Source organism: Lissotriton vulgaris, chromosome 3_2 (assembly GCF_964263255.1).
Source record: "Lissotriton vulgaris chromosome 3_2, aLisVul1.2, whole genome shotgun sequence".
Lineage (NCBI taxonomy): Eukaryota > Metazoa > Chordata > Amphibia > Caudata > Salamandridae > Lissotriton > Lissotriton vulgaris.
In genome coordinates, this window is record NC_141690.1 from 262,532,152 (window position 1) to 262,549,121 (window position 16,970).

At 44.2% G+C, this 16,970-nt stretch overlaps 1 protein-coding gene across 1 annotated transcript in view; it reads left to right on the plus strand.

Moving 5' to 3' along the window:
• Positions 1 to 16,970, plus strand: part of LOC147725644 (plasma kallikrein-like) — a 179,631-nt gene that overhangs the window by 29,750 nt on the left and 132,911 nt on the right. The window contains exon 4 of the mRNA XM_086964474.1: positions 11,168 to 11,274. Coding sequence (XP_086820600.1) covers positions 11,168 to 11,274 — 107 coding nt within the window. The remainder of the gene's footprint in view (positions 1 to 11,167; positions 11,275 to 16,970) is intronic.

The window sequence follows — 16,970 nt, forward strand, 5'->3', positions numbered from 1 at the left end:
TGCTAGAACTTTACTTATGGCTAGTGTGTGTATATTAACACCCACTTTTTTTCTTTTCTTCTTCTTCGTGTAAGAACCACTATAATACGCAACATGTCCAGATCAATATGGCCGCTAGCCTTTCACTTTAAAATAATATTTAGTTAATTGTTTATGTTGATGATTGCAATCATTAGTATGTTTATTATGAACAAGTCACAATGACAAACATACAAGTATGACCGTCACCCCTAAGTCAGCGGAGGGCTTTCACGGTATATAATATTAAACTTACTTGAGTCTGTTCGGTGAAGAACAAGAAGTGAACAAAGAGTTCAAAATATCGCAACTCATCCATCCACTTCAACGGAGTCTTTTTTAGAGAAAGGCCAAGGACGCGTGGGAGACCCAGGAGGGGAAAAAGAAAAAGAGCACCCAAACACTCGGAGCTCTGTTCAATCCAAACCAGAAAAGAAGAAGAAAACGAAAGAAACCTAGTGGCCAATTTCAGATTATGTCCTAAAAACCAGAAGAACTCAGACTACTCCAACGCGGTACATCATATGTACCGACCTCTGACAGCAACAGACTGGAAACAGAAGTTAATGTTTTTAAATTCATGAGGAAAATAAGATTGAGAATTTTTTTTGACAACATTATACAAGACCAAAAAACAACTGGAACGCAAGATGAACTCAAAGGCTTAAGAAACACTAGTACCTACATGGCACCAATGAGCCACAAAACCATAGACCTTTTTGAAAACCTTATCAAACAAGATGTGGCTCATATTAACTACAAAAAAAGACACACAAGAATTTCACCCAGAAAGATTGGTCTATTCTGAAAAAACTGGCAAACAATCCACAAATAATGTTTTAAAAAGCAGACAAAGAGGGAGCCCTGGTTGTATTATATACGGAACACTATGAGAGACGTGTGAATGAACATGTAATGGATACTACTACATACATGAAACTAGAACACAACCCCACCAAAGAATTCTGGAAAATTCTCAAAGTCATTGTCGACAAAGCATTCGATATGGGTACCATAAAACAAAAGACCAAGGAGGTCCTTTTGAAAGATTACCCAAAAAGCCCAGTTCTGTATATGGTACCGAAAATACATAAGAAGATTGCAGATCCACCATTCAGACCAATCGTCTCAACATGTGGCAGCATCCACGAACCAGTGGGCCAATTTATTGACAAGTACCTTCAACCCTATGTTAATAACATGGGGTCATATTTAACCTCTTCGATGCTGATGATGAGCTCAGCTCGTCATCAGCCACGGTGGTCGTGTGCGGATGACGAGCTGAGCACGTCATCTAACGCGGCTTTTAGAAAAAAGCAGCGTAGCGGAAAAATAACCGCCGCAGCGATGCGGATAAAAGACGCCACAGATTTCCTCAAGAAACTACAAGAAATTACTTGGAGAGAAGATGACAATATTACACTATGTACTGCTGATGTAAAAGCATTATATACCTCTATTCCCCACAACATGGGGTTAGAAGCTATTGAACAAACCCTTCTCAACTCGGACCTGGACAACCAGATGCAAATATTCCTAATTGAATTGGTACACTCCACTTTGTACCAAAGCTACTTTAGATGGAAGGAGGACTGGTTCCTCCAACTTAGCGGAACGTCTATGGTAAACTGTATGGCGCCGGGGTACGCAAATTTGGTGATGGAAAAATTTGAGAACACATACATTTTGACAAATCAAGACTGGAAACATCGAATCATTGCATATCATCGCTTTATAGATGATATCTTTATGGTGTGGAGTGGGCCTAAAGAGGAAGCCGAAAAGGTGCTAGAATTATGGAATACATTCAATGAACATCTACAATTCAAAAGTACAACATCGGACACAAATATCACTTTCTTGGATGTACTAATTCAGAAAACTGATACCACTTTGAAAACGGATATCTACAGAAAACATACCGATAAAAATTATCTCTTGCAATTCTCAAGTCACCACCAACCCTCACTCAAAGAACATCTTCCTACATCTCAAATGCTGAGAATCAAACGTATAGTATCGGACCAAGTATTATCGAACATCAGAGTCCATGAGATGGCTGAAAGATTCAAAGACCGAGGTTATCCGCAACAAACTATAAACAAAGCCATTACAAATGCACATCTATCTCACATGAAAAAGCATTGACACAAAAAATGAAGAAAGAAAATGCCAGAATTGTGGTTGTTTCTAAATTTTCAACTTCCAGTTGCAAATTCAAAAGGATAATAAAGAAACATTGGCCGATACTAACCATGGAGCCAGACTTCAGAGAATCATTCCTACAATTCCCAATATTTGCCTATACTCGCCAAAAAAAATTGGGAGCAATTTTGAAACAAAAACAACCACCTCTTTTAACATATACTGGAACCAAGCCATACCTTAACTGCCAAAATTGCAACAACATTTTTCAAGGCACAATTATAAATCACTCTATGAAAGGTAACCAAATCAAAATAAGAGTCAAAGCTACATGTGAAACATCCAATGTTGTGTATTTACTTAAGTGCCCCTGCGGCAAAGTTTACGTAGGGAAGACAGAAAGAAAAATAAGTCTGAGGATCAATGAGCATAAATCCAACATTAGAACCCAAAACAAGAAGTCTACAGTGGCCGTCCACTTTATGGAACAACACCACAACATTTCACAATTAAAATTCATGGTACTGGAGAAAATTGACAAAATTGAAGGTCGTGATAATAACAAACAACTGTTACGAAGAGAAAACTACTGGCTGGTGAAGTTACAGTCACAGAAACCGTTTGGACTGAATGAAAGAGTGGAATATGCCTGTGACCTATAGTACCAGGCATCAGTAGTTTTGCACAATTGAACTGTTCTAAGATGCTTAATATCAGGTATTATAATTGTTTTGCACTTTTATGATGCATATACCTCCACTTTTTACACTTTATATAGCATCTCACATGCGTTTTCATTACATCTCATTTATATTTATGAGTGTTACATATCAGTTGTTTCCCCTTTAAGATCACTGTGTTTTCACACTTTAACATATCCGCCGTGTTTCTTATTAGCGCTAGTCCATCTTTTCTGTTTACCCCACATGTTACGTGACATGCTACAACCTTACAAACAAACAAACACTTCCTTAGAACACCGTCGGCACCGAACAGACTCCCGTAAGAGAGTGCGAGATCCCTTTTTCAAGTAAGTTTAATATTATATACCGTGAAAGCCATCCGCTGACTTAGGGGAGAGCGTTTCTAAACTTCGAGGTTTTTCTGCCACTCAAGCATTTTACTAACGCTTAGCGTGTAAATGTTAATTGAAGACCGCCAAACATAAGTTTGCTTTGAAGTTTACTTTGCAGAATTCTGACAGCGAGACATCAGACCCGTTTCTACACTCGTGTGTACCAAACACACGTTTCCAAATTGCACAAGCTCGCACTTAAGCATGTAACACGAGCATGATTCACCTACACACCTTATTTACCTTTGGAATCTATATTTGTTTTGTTTGTTTACTTTAATCGTTCAGTAATGTATCAGTAAGTCAGCGTACATTCTTTGTTATAGGAACTTCTCCCTGATGAAGAGCAATTTGTGCTCGAAATGCATTGGCGACAAAGTTAAAGATATTTTGAAAACGAAAAAATGATTTGATTTTACTGCTTCAATCAAAATGAAAAACCTATATGAATAAATAAAATTCAAAACAAAGAACTTTATGCAACATTTTGTATGAACATTATTTCCGAAACACCAACTGAAATCTATAACACTATTCACTTCGAGGAGTGCCCCACAGGGGGATGCGACCAGGTTGTATGGAAGCACAAATAAATAATTGAAATTACATTGTGTACATAATAACACTTGTTTATATATATACTAGCAGCCCGCCCCGGCGCTGCCCGGGGCAGAAGGGGGCTGGGGGCAGCATTTTATGCTTCTGTGCACTCCCGCCCGGGCCCCAGCCCGCCCTGACATTGCCCAGACCGCCTCCCTCCCACCTCCCGCCTCGCCGCCCCCGCCCACCCCAACATTGCACAGACTGCCTCCCTCCCGCCTCGCCGCCCCCGCCCGCCCCAACATTGCCCAGACTGCCTCCCGCCTCCCGCCTCGCCTTTGCCTTACCTGAGCCGCCTGCTCCGGACTTCACCGCCACTCCTCGTCGCTCAGCACCGCTCCTCCCCGCCTGTCGTCATCACGCACGTCTAGGTTGCGGTTAGCACTACGTCGCGGCCGGAGCTAGTTTTAGGGGACTACTTTGTTTTTAAATTACATTTTTTTAATTTACGTTTTAGTTTTATTTTATGTCGCCTATGTCCATCTACACACCCTGAGGATTCCAACAATGTATTGGGTGTGTGGATTGGCGCTGTGGTTCTCGAGTTTACCTTGCCAAAAGGTTTCTGTTCTCTCTTTATAATAGTAGTATAGATGTATATATGTTACCTACTGACAGTCGCCAGTAGGTGGTCATAGTTAGGACCTTGTTTCTATTCAAAAAGCACTTTTTTTGCCAATATCTTTGGCGCCGTTTTATGAATCTTCGCGAAATTTTTAGCTTTGGTGTTGGGAGTGTTGGGTTGATACATCAAGCAAGGCAAGAGAATAAAGGGGGGCCAAAACACGTTTTCTCCATGTTAATTTCCATAGGATACCTTAGAAAGCTACGGCCTGAACTGCTGAATGGAATTACTCCAAATTTGACAACAGGGTAGCTCTTGGTCTAGTAAGCGTTGTGTTTGTAAAATGGTGTAAATCCGTTCTTGTAGTTCCTGTGAAATGTAAACTTTTACAGATATCCATATTTTCTTCACAAAGGATCTGCAAACCCTCCCGATCTTGAGCATGAGATCTGATTGGCTGCCAACAGTTCCAATCAGGAAGTGTTGGCAGCCATCCTGTGACCTGGGTGAACCTGCTCTGGGGGCTCCCACAGGGCCCCTCAGGGGCAAAATATATATATATATTTTTACATTTTAGGTGAGATTCTCACTGGGTGCGCAAGACCAGCAGAGGTTTTTTGAAACAAAGCATGGGCTCCAGCGCTTCATTTTATTTAAGCCCCCGGTTGGACCTGGTCCCGGGGGTAATGTTGTACATAGATGCGGGATCCCCTGCAACCCCCGAAGCCTGCCACCTCCCCTGGGCTTTCTTAATAAAATGTGGTGGGGGCATACGGGTCCCGTGCAGCCCTGGGGACCGTCACCTCCCTGGGCTTTAATCATTAAACCAAGAGCGTTGAGGGTGTAGATGAAGGGTTTTTAGTCAGGTTAGAGAAAGGGCGCATAGCTAATTATTAGCGCTACATAGAAGTGAATTCTAGTGAGATGTGAGGTTGAAAAAGGTGGAGGGAATAAGCCTTATAACCCCCCAATTACGGTGATAGCCTGGGCTGCCACTGTGTGAAGTATGAGACAAACACCTATGCACACTCTTGTTATTGATCAAAAAATGTCAATGTGGACATATGATATAATGGACACAAAGCCTTTAAATCAAACAATACAATTCATAATAATTTGTGTTCTTGAAAGTGGTAGTTTTGTAAGGTGTCTTTAATGTTCAAACGAAAACCAGCCGATACATGTTTCGTAGCACAGGGTGACAGTCTTCCCGCGACTCCTCAGGGCTCAGAAGAAAAGGAGTGTTGTTGCGAGAGTTCTTGCGAATTCAGTTATCATCACAGCAGTATTAATGGGTAGCGATGATAGTGACCAGTGGAAATCCTGGTCGGGAAATCTTGAGAACGACAGACGGGTGAATCTGTTACTGGTTCCTCTTTCCGTGTTCCGGGGACCCCCACCTCCCTGGGCTTTAATCATTAAACCAAGAGCGCACCAGGAGATGCATTTGTAGAGTGGTGGTGAATGGGGCATTGCCTGTGAGCACCTCTCTGCAACCTCACTGTGTAGGGCTTACTGGAGGTAACAGGTAGGCTAGTTGGCCCCTGAGGACCCCCATCAGCAAATGGGACTTCAATCCCCATCAAAGAGCACGCCAGGAATGTAAACAGCATTTACAACACTAGTAATACCAGGAGGTAGATAAAAAAGTGGATGTTACATCGTCCGCGCTGTTACCACTCATGTCATAACAGCGCAAGTCATTTCAATGACTTGCGCTAGATGGCGCACATCACCAGGGAATGTGTTGAATTTTAAATCCAACACATTCCCTGCTGTTGCGCTAACTGGAGTAGGAATAGTAATTTATACTATTCCTAAGTCCAGTGCGCCATCTAGCGCAAGTCGGAGAAACAACTTGCGATGTAAAGCCATGCATGGTAACAACGTGGACGATGTACCGTCCACGTAGTAACCTACTGCAGGGTAATTGATTGCATAGTAACATCATACATTCTGCCAGCGAGCGCGTTTGTAGAGTGGTAGACAAAGGGGTTGTGGCCTGCTATCAGAACTTAGCAATCCTGCTGTCTGGGACTTACTGGAGGTAATAGGAGGGGTAGTTGGCTCCCAAGGAAATCCTTGGGGCCAACTAACCCTCCTGTCACCTCCAGTAAGCCCCACACATTGGGATTGCTAAGAGGTCTGGGGAGGCCATTCCCCCTTTCTCCATCACTCTGCAAACACGCCTCCTAGCACTCTACGGGTTGGGGGATGAAGTCCTGAGGGACTTTGGGGGCCAAGTAGCCCTCCTGGCACTGGTTGGAGGCCCAGCCCCCTTTCTCCACCAATCTGCAAATGCGATTACTAGTTAAAAAAGTTTTTCCAATGCAATAGGTCTCACATTTGTGAGACTTAGAACTATTGGCTTCGTAAATGTAAAATTTCTTACTAATTGTTTTGGGGGTGGAGTGGATGTTATTAGAAGGGGCTGATTCAGTAAGGATGACGTTGGATTCAGGGGCATCAGTGATGTTGGTGCTCCTGGATCTATCAGGGGCTTTTGACACGGTAGACCACTCAATAAAAAAAATTTAAAAAATAAGTGCCGGGGCACTCATCAGGAGGCAGCTTACGCCACCGTCTAAAACAGAACCAACTACTAACCATGAAAACGTGGAACCAATGTGGCGTAACGGCCAGAGCTGGCGACTCCAGAGCTGGGGAACCAGGTTTGTGTCTCGATGGCTCCACATCCTGTGATTCTGGACAAGTCACCTAATCTCCCCATGAATAAATACATATTATTATTATTATTATTAAACACACAACTTGCTCACTGGTGCTCATGAAAAGCATCAGTGTTGATGATTAAGTGCTTATGCTGAGCACAGGAAACCACCGGCTGAAATTAAGCACTGGGGAAATGTTGAATAATTGTCTTTTGACTGCTGACACAACACCAACTTGAGGTACGTGAGGACTACCTACATGGCGTGGCATAAGACAGCTTAGCTAAACTACACCGCCATATAGTTAGATGGCTAATAACATTTCATGCTTTTTGTGTACGAAATAGATTAGTCGGTTAGCAATGTATGTTTGAGACATTTCTAAAATGGGCCTTCATTTGCATAATGACTGCTGAGTTGTTCATACTAATTATAATCAGTCTGACGTATATGATTTGTAGAAAAATAATGCAAAAAAACGTTGTATATAGTAAAGTACGATTCCTTGTGTGTACCTTTGGACTTTGGGGTTCAGCGGCAGAAATCAATATATTGGTCACTTGCCGATAAGGGATACTCTTAGAAGTCTGTCTGACTCCTCACACTTCCTGTCGAATCGGGCAGAACTCACTGGAGGGAACGAGCAATACCTGCCAGGCTCCTTTTGTCAGAAAAGGGGGGTTACATATATATACTTTGGTGCTATGGAGAGTTAGCAGGTGTGACCCCAGTATATTGGGATAAACTTGACGATACACTGGCGTACAGGTACTGTTAGGATTCCATTGTTTACATTACCATAGAATAGAACCCACATATTGGCTAGGCTATGGATGAGAACGTAATTGTGCTTGAAAAATGTTTGAAAATCATAAACTGTACTTTATGCTTATTTCATGAAATGTGTTAACGTTTGTATTGTGAAATTTTAAAACATTTGTAGCGGGGACAGGTTCGACCATGAATGTGAAATAGAGGGACATTTTCTCCTCCTGAAATCTTGCCTGGCTTATTTTTTGACATAAGATATGCCATTGCATGAACGTTTCACATGAAACACCAGCAAAACGCATCTTGGGCCATTGATATAATTTCAGATGATCTTTGTGTCACCTTCCTTCTGCCCTTGCAGTGACAGTGGGTCCTGTTGTATTTCCATAGGAGATGATGGATGGAGCATTTGAGCAAATCAAACACTCACCCCTAGTCAACTGATCTGGGTTTAATCCATCACCGTTCTTTAGCTCACTCCACCACCCCAGTTCAGACGTGGCCATATGCAAATCAGTCTGACCCTGTGCCTCATGAGAACAGTCCAGCCCGAACTGCCTAGCCATGTCTTCCCTGGACCGGAATCAAGCATCCTGGGACCGGTTTCGGATTCATAATCCTCATCAGCTAGGCTGTCTTGAATCCAGTGGTAGAGTGAGCAAGGGACCTACGTCTGGGCATACCCCGCCAACTTAGGGCGAACAAAGCGATACCAAAGGGGATGATGGATTGAGCGTTTGAGCAAATCAAGATCTCACCCCCAGTCAACTGATCTGGGTTTAATCCATCACCATTCTTTAGCTCATTCCACCACCCCAGTTCAGACATGGCCATATGCAAATTAGTCTGACCCTGTGCCTCATGGGAACAGTCCAGCCCGAACTGCCAAGCCATGTCTTACTTGGACCGGAATCAGGCATCCTGGGACCGGTTTTGGATTCATAATCCTCATCAGCCAGGCTGCCTTGAATCCAGTGGTAGAGTGAGCAAGGGACCCACATCTGGGCATACCCTGCCAATTTAGGGCGAACAAAGCGATACTAAAGGGGATGATGGATGGAGCATTTGAGCAAATCAAACTCTCACCCCCTGTCAACTGATCTGGGTTTAATCCATCACCATTCTTTAGCTCATTCCACCACCCCAGTTCAGACATGGCCCTATGCAAATCAGTCTGGTGGCTTGGTGAGGAAAATACCGATGGATTAAACTCAGATCTGTGACTGGGGGTGAATGTTTTGCCATTGTATAACATTCTGTCCATCATCTTGTGTGTTTTGCTGTTCGCCCTATGTGGGAAGGGTATGCCCAGACGTGGGTCCCCTGCTCATTACGCCACTGGAGTCAAGCTATCCTGGCTGATGATGGCTGATAGCCAGAAACCGGTCCTAGGATGCCTGATTTCGGTCCAGGGAAGACATGGCTTGGCAGTTCGGGCTGGACTGTTCCCATGAGGCACAGAGTCAAGACTGATTTGCATATGGTCATTTCTGAGCTGGGGTGGCTTGGTGAGCAAATTAACGATGGATTAAACCCAGATCTGTGACTGGGGGTGAATGTTTTGCCATTGTCCAACATTCCGTCCATCACCTTGTGTGTTTTGCTGCTCGCCCTATGTGGGAAGGGTATGCCCAGCCGTGGCTCCCGTGCTCACTTTGCCACTGGAGCCAAGCTATCCTGGCTGATGATGGCTGATAGCCAGAAACCGGTCCTAGGATGCTGTAATGACCAGATTCTCAGACCAGATAGAACCAGCTCACTGAGCAACACCAACCTGGCCAAAACGTAACCACCTCCCTCCTCAGGACCCATCTATCCAGGCACCTGGGTACCTACCTGAGGATGGGGAACTCGCAATATACAAGCTCATATCATCAGAAACACCACTAAATCTATAGGGATTACTAGGAATACTCACTGATTACTAAGGACATCCATGCCCTACACCACACTCATACCTCATAGTCTTGCGACCACATGGGTCCAGACTAATCTACCCTGCGGCAGTTCTGATTATTTACCATTACACACTGATCACCCTCAGTGCTCACTCGACACGCAATCCGGCGTGCCATACACACTAATCACCCTCAGTGCTCACTCGACACGCAATCCGGCGTGCCATAAACACTGGGCTGCAGCCCCAGTGCTCTCTCTCTTTATCCGGTCCACAATCCGGTGGGCCTATACACTGGTCTCCCTCCCAGTGCTCGCTTACTTACAACCTCTACAGTCATCTGTCTCCTGCCAGTGCAGTGACAATGGGTCCTGTTGTATTTCTACAGTCACCTGTCTCCTGCCAGTGCAGTGACAATGGGTCCTGTTGTATTTCTACAGTCACCTGTCTCCTGCCAGTGCAGTGACAATGGGTCCTGTTGTATTTCTACAGTCACCTGTCTCCTGCCAGTGCAGTGACAATGGATTCTGTTGTATTTCTACAGTCACCTGTCTCCTGTCTCCTTCCAGTGCAGTGACAATGGGTTCTGTTGTTTTTCTACAGTCACCTGTCTCCTGCCAGTGCAGTGATAATGGGTTCTGTTGTATTTCTACAGTCACCTGTCTCCTGTCTCCTGCCAGTGGGTCCTGTTGTATTTCTACAGTCACCTGTCTCCTGCCAGTGCAGTGACAATGGGTCCTGTTGTTTTTCTACAGTCCTGACACATAGACCCTATTATTTACAGAGATACACGGGCTCATCGTTGCCCTATTTTATCTCGCCACGATTTTAATATTGTCCAGTTGCTTGCCAATAAAAAATCTTTATTTTACAAGTTCAAACCAGGACAATTTTTAACACACTGATTTTTTTCATTTTTCACGCACCACCACTCACAACCTGCTCCACTGTAATCAGGTGTTGAAGCACACCCTGATGACGCTAGGTCATTAGGGTGGACCCCGATGATGAAGCATGTCATCACTAGGTGATGAGTGAGGGGTTTTTAAGAAAAAGAGTTTTCCTCTACTTTGTGAAAACCGTCCACCGATACAGCGACTTGTGAATTCTCACTGGTGGTACTCCTCCATTTTGTTTTTTCTACCGTTTTTCTACAGTCACCTGTCTCCTGCCAGTGCAGTGATAATGGGTTCTGTTGTATTTCTACAGTCACCTGTCTCCTGCCAGTGCAGTGACAATGGGTCCTGTTGTATTTCTACAGTCACCTGTCTCCTGCCAGTGCAGTGACAATGGGTCCTGTTGTATTTCTACAGTCACCTGTCTCCTGCCAGTGCAGTGACAGTGGGTCCTGTTGTATTTCCATAGTCACCTGTCTCCTGCCCCATGTGATAATACTGAGTCCTTGTGTTTATCCATTTTTCTAGGTTTTCTTGCTATCTGAAGGGGGGTACCTCTGACTTACCAACAGCAGTCCAAGCTAATTCAGAAACTGTCAGCGGCTTTTCCTACTTCTACCACGGCACCCAGAAGCGTGAGTAATACACATTCATCAAACGTACGAAGCGACTAAAAGTAATTTTTGAAAAGTATCTAAACATAATGATGAATTGTACCAAGCATATAGTCATACACATGTAATCTCATGCACACTCACACGCATATATCTACGTATATACATACTAACACATAGTTAATACATCTACACACCAATGCATATATTCATGCATCTTATAATCAGTGCAGACACAGAACCTATGCACACTTTCACAAGCAGAAACGTCTGTGTATGCACCCATGTACACACACATGCACACACGCAAACACACATACACACACACACACATAAATTCATATTAATACACAGACACCGGGATAATACATATGTTGACAGACAGCTCCAACAGATATTAGCAGGAACCAGGCGTAGGCAAACATCCACATACCAAACCACACAATGAAATGAAATTGTAAATCCTGCCTCCCTAACAAGCCTCTGGCCTGAGAGCTGCCCTGTTGTATGTCTGTCTTTGCTCCAGCCACACTTTAGCGTTGCAGGATTTTACACCCAGGAGGCCTCTTTGTGGCAGAATCCTGACTCAAGGAATGATCTTTGTGGCAACCAAGGAAGGCACTCCTGATAACTACAAGGTGGTTTTTGACCTCTTTGATATACTAGGCAATGTCCTTACTTTTTTGCAACCTGCTACACTGTGCTGTTAGTATTTGGGTAGATAGCTTGGATGACACTGTTGTGCGTACACTCCGTGAATTAATATAGGGCCGCAGACTACTCGCATGAGGAGACATGTAATGGACCCGTACTTGCTCCTGAGGGCATGGCTTGTTCTATTTCTATTCATCCTCTCAGGTGGCCACTCTGGTGTGTCATTCCACCTTCTACGGTCTCCTCTATAGAAGGGGATCTGAAAATAGGAAAAAACATAACTATCAGCAGCGTTTAGTCCGCTACTCTCATTTGCACAACAATCAAATACTTAACACGAACAATAAAAAAATGTTTGTTTATGGCTGTTAATGGCATGAAACATTTTTATTTCTCCTTGTTATTATTATTATTATTATTATTAATCGGGTTTTATAGAGCGCAAACAACCCGGAGGCCTCGTAGCGCTGAGTACCGTCATACTAATAGAAAAGGGAAGAAGTTAAATGAACAGGTAGGTTTTCAGATCCTTCCGAAATTTTAAAAGGCTTGGTTCACTGCGAAGGAGAGTGGGCAGAGAGTTCCATTCCTTTGCGGCTTTTCAGGAGAAGGAACGTCCGCCCCATCTGGTACGTCTGATCTTGTTGACAGTAGCCAGGAAAGCAGTACTAGATCTCAAAGATCTGTGAGGAAGGTAGGGTTTTGCCAGGGAGCAGATCATATTGGCAGCATTCTTCCACATGGCTTTATGCATGATACATAGAGATTTAAACAACACTCTGGCCTTAACAGGAAGCCAGTGCAGTTTCCTCAGGGCCATGGTAGCTGATTCTCGTTTGTTGAGGCCTAATAGGAGGCGGGCTGCGGCGTTTTGTGTCACCTGTAACTTTTTTATTGTAAATGAGGGAGCTCCTAAGTATAGGGAGTTCCCATAATCCAAACGAGACAAAATAATGGCTTGAACCATTATTCTGCGAGCTTCAAAGGGGAGAAGAGGCAACACCTTTCTTAGCATACGCATGAGCCCGAAGCATATGGCGGAGAGAGTAGTAGCTTGCTGCATGAAGCTGAGGTTGGAGTCCAACCAAATACCTAGGCTCTTTTTACTGGGTGGCCAGTCTAACAAAGGACTGGAAATGGCTGAATTGCCTAACACCATGAGCTCAGTTTTCTCGCCATTCAATTTTAAATGCGAGGTAGCCATCCACTGAGCCACCGCTACCAGACAGTTACTTAGATTGGAAGAGGAAGAGTCTGCCTGATTCATAGATACGACTAATTGCGTATCATCGGCATAGGTTACTATATCAAGGCCGAATGAGTGCACTATATCAGCTAAAGGCTGCATATAAATATTAAAAAGAGTAGGGCTCAAAGCAGAGCCCTGGGGTACACCTTGATCCAAGGGCCAGACTTTTGAGTAGGTAGTGCCCTCAACAACCTTAAAGGAGCGATTCTCCAGAAAGGACTGGAGCCAGTGCATGGCCTTCCCAGAAATTCCCATCTGAAAAAGGCGATGAAGGAGAATGCTGGTGTTAACAGTGTCGAAGGCGGCACTAAGATCGAGTAGCATAATTGCTGTGGTGCCGCCTTGGTCCATTTGTTTCCTGGCTAGCTCAGTTACTGCCAGGAGGGCCGCCTCAGTTCCCAATTTGGGACGAAATCCGGCTTGGGAATCGTGGAGAAGATGATGATTCTCTAAAAATTGAGTAATAGACGTGTTTATGTGTTTTTCTAAGAGTTTGCTGATCCACGGAAGGAGGGAAATAGGCCGATAATTGGCCATATTTTCCGGGTCCAGAGTGGGTTTCTTCAGCAGAGCCTTAACTTGTGCACATTTCCACGCAGTGGGTACTGAGCCTGTAATAATAGAAGTATTTAAAATGTTAAGAATAACAGGTTTGATGGTATTCTCAATTTTTACTAGCTGGCAGGGAGGGGCAGGATCCGTAGGAGATCCTGATTTAATTTTCGACATGATAGCCCCAAGTGAGTTCTCATCCAACAGTGGAAACTCATCTAATTTTGGAGCCATGGCGTTTAGTGAGGTGGTTCCCAAATCCTGGGATAGATTAGGTGGTTGAAAAGCAGAGGCAATTTTTTGTATTTTGCTATGAAAGTACTCCGCTTGACTCTCACAGCGAGCCTGAGCTTTACTCGGGTCAGCAGGAACCGGGGGAATGTCAATCAGGAATTTGGCTATCCGAAAGATTTCTCTGGAAGAGTTGGAGGCAGTTAAGATTTTTTCCTCGAAGTATAAGGTTTTGGTACGTCTAATTTCTGTTTTATATTTTTTGATGGCTTCAAGATGAGTGGTTTTGTCTATCTTACTACGGGAGATCCTCCAATTTCTTTCAAGTCTTCTGCACACCCTTTTTAGTTCTTTAAGTTGGGGAGTGTACCAGGGTGAGTCCTTAGATTTAGTTTTTTCTTTGAGGGCTTTAATAGGTGCAATAGAGTCCAGGGCTGTGCACAGCCAATTGATGTAGTTCTCATACTGCAGTGCCGGGTCTGCCACATTTTGGGGGGGGGCCGCGGAGAGCAGGTTAGCCCATTGAACTGGGGAGACTTTAGACCAGTCTCTCCCAAGTAGGGTAGTGCGAGGGGGGGGCTGTAGTGACATAGCTGGAGTCCACTGTATGGGTATTAAATAGTGGTCTGTCCAGGTAAGAGGCAGTGGGGTCCCTACTTCCAGTCTATTATCATTACTGAGTACCCCATCAAGAAGATGACCCTTTTCGTGTGTAGGTTCAAAACCTTTCTGTATGATCTGGAGAGCTGCCATACTATCCCAAAATGCACTAGCCGTAGAGTTGTTGGGGTCATCTAAGTGGATATTTATATCTCCTAATATTGAGAAATAGGATCTACTAACCACTAAGTCAGCTATCTTAGATTGAAGTGAATCAATAAAATCTCCTACTTGATTAGGGGGGCGGTAGATAAGAGCACCAGAAAATGAGTCTGTAGGTGAGAATTCAAGTGTAAAGAGCATACTCTCACAGTTAGAGATAGCGGCCGATGAGGTCCTACAGAGGTAGTGATTTTTAAGGAGGATGCCTAAGCCACCTCCTCTACCTTCTAATCTATCTAATCTCTGCAAAGTGTATCCCATTTGCAAGATGGAAGTAATATCAGGGTCAGATGCGTCTTTTAACCACGTCTCTGTCAGAAATATTACATCTGGCTCATTCTTCTCTAGCAGGAGAGGCATTTGCGCAGCATGTTTAGTCAATGATCGACAATTTAAAAGAAACATTCTGTAGGTTTTGACAGAGTATAGCTTATCTTGATAGCTGGACAGTGAGAATTTACAGTGAGAGCAGGTCCCAGAAGGAGAGTCGGGATGGATAGAATGCCGACAGGCATGATTAATTGGAGGCATTAAGTTTTTTAAAGTGGTAGAGTCATACCATATCGATCTGCTACATTCTGGTCCGCCCTGCACAGGGGGTGTGGCCCCTGGTCCCGTCCGGTCGCGGATGGGCGCAGACGGGCTTGCCTTTGGCGCGCCGCCGGCGCGCCCGCTGCGCCCACCCGCTGCGCGGACGGGGGATTCTGATGTTTATATCCACTGTAGGGGGCGTGAGGAGGGTGGGATCGTCGATCATCTAGACCGCGATCCTACCCCTACCCAAGATGGCGCCCAAAGTGAGTTCAGCGCCCAGCGCCCGAAACTATCGGCGCTTTGACAGCTGAGGAGGGGGGAAGAGGCCGCCCTGGGCAACGTTGTTCTTGCACCAAGGTAGGGCCAACTGGATACCTAAAATCGATCCGGTTAAAATATTTACAATTTTTAAAAGTCAGGTTATTAGAAATCAATAACCACCAGTTAGCACATAGCAGAATTCAAAATAGAGCAAGAGTGCTGAAGGGCCCCGGCTTCCGCCTCAGGGGTGAAAGGAAGTATAACAAATACCTCGATTAAGCGAGATAGGACTCCTTTTGTACCCTGGGAGGGCGGGATCGTCGATCATCTAGACCGCGATCCTACCCCTACCCAAGATGGCGCCCAAAGTGAGTTCAGTGCCCAGCGCCCGAAACTATCGGTGCTTTGACAGCTGAGGAGGGGGGAAGAGGCCGCCCTGGGCAACGTTGTTCTTGCACCAAGGTAGGGCCAACTGGATACCTAAAATCGATCCGGTTAAAATATTTCCAATTTTTAAAAGTCAGGTTATTAGAAATCAATAACCGCCAGTTAGCACATAGCAGAATTCAAAATAGAGCAAGAGTGCTGAAGGGCCCCCGGCTTCCGCCTCAGGGGTGAAAGGAAGTATAACAAATACAATGTTGTTTCTCTGTATTTGCCTCGTGATAAATTGTCTGGTCCCTGATTATTTGTGTTTTTGTAATCAAAATGGCAAGTTGTTAGACCTGTCAGACTTAGTATTCCCCCTGAATTTTGCCTTCATACTCCTCCCTTTCTTAGCGCGTTTTTGCTGGAATTAGGACTCTGAGAACTTTACCACTGCTAACCAGTTCTAAAACCCATGTGTTCTCTCCTCTAAACATGATAATATTGGCTTATCCACAACTGGTTTATTTAATTTACTTATCAGTCCCTAGGAAATTGCACTACATGTGCTCAGGGCCTGTAAATTAAATGCTACTAGTGGGCTTGCAGTACAGATTGTGCCACCCACTTCTGTACCACTTTAAACATGTCTCTGGTCTGCCATTGCAGCCTACGTGCGCACTTTAAACTCCTATTCCAACCTGACAAAGTAAGCCTTTTGAAAGGCCAAACCTTTCTTTTTAATACGTAAAGGCACCCCTAAGGAAGGCACAGCTCAGAGGGCAGGGTGTAATGTATTTAAAAAGTTGGTTATGTACTTTTATGTTTTACATGTCGCAGTAGTGACAAACTCTGAAATTAGTCTTTCACTACTGCAAGGTCTATATCTCCCATAGGATAACATGGGAGTTACCTTATTGCATCATTTTATAAGTGTAATTTCCAAATGAGAAGATATAACTTAATCCTAACTTATAGCGAAGTTTTATTTTAAATTACATTTCTAAAAATGGCACTTTTAGAAAGTTGGCATATTATTGCCGTAGCC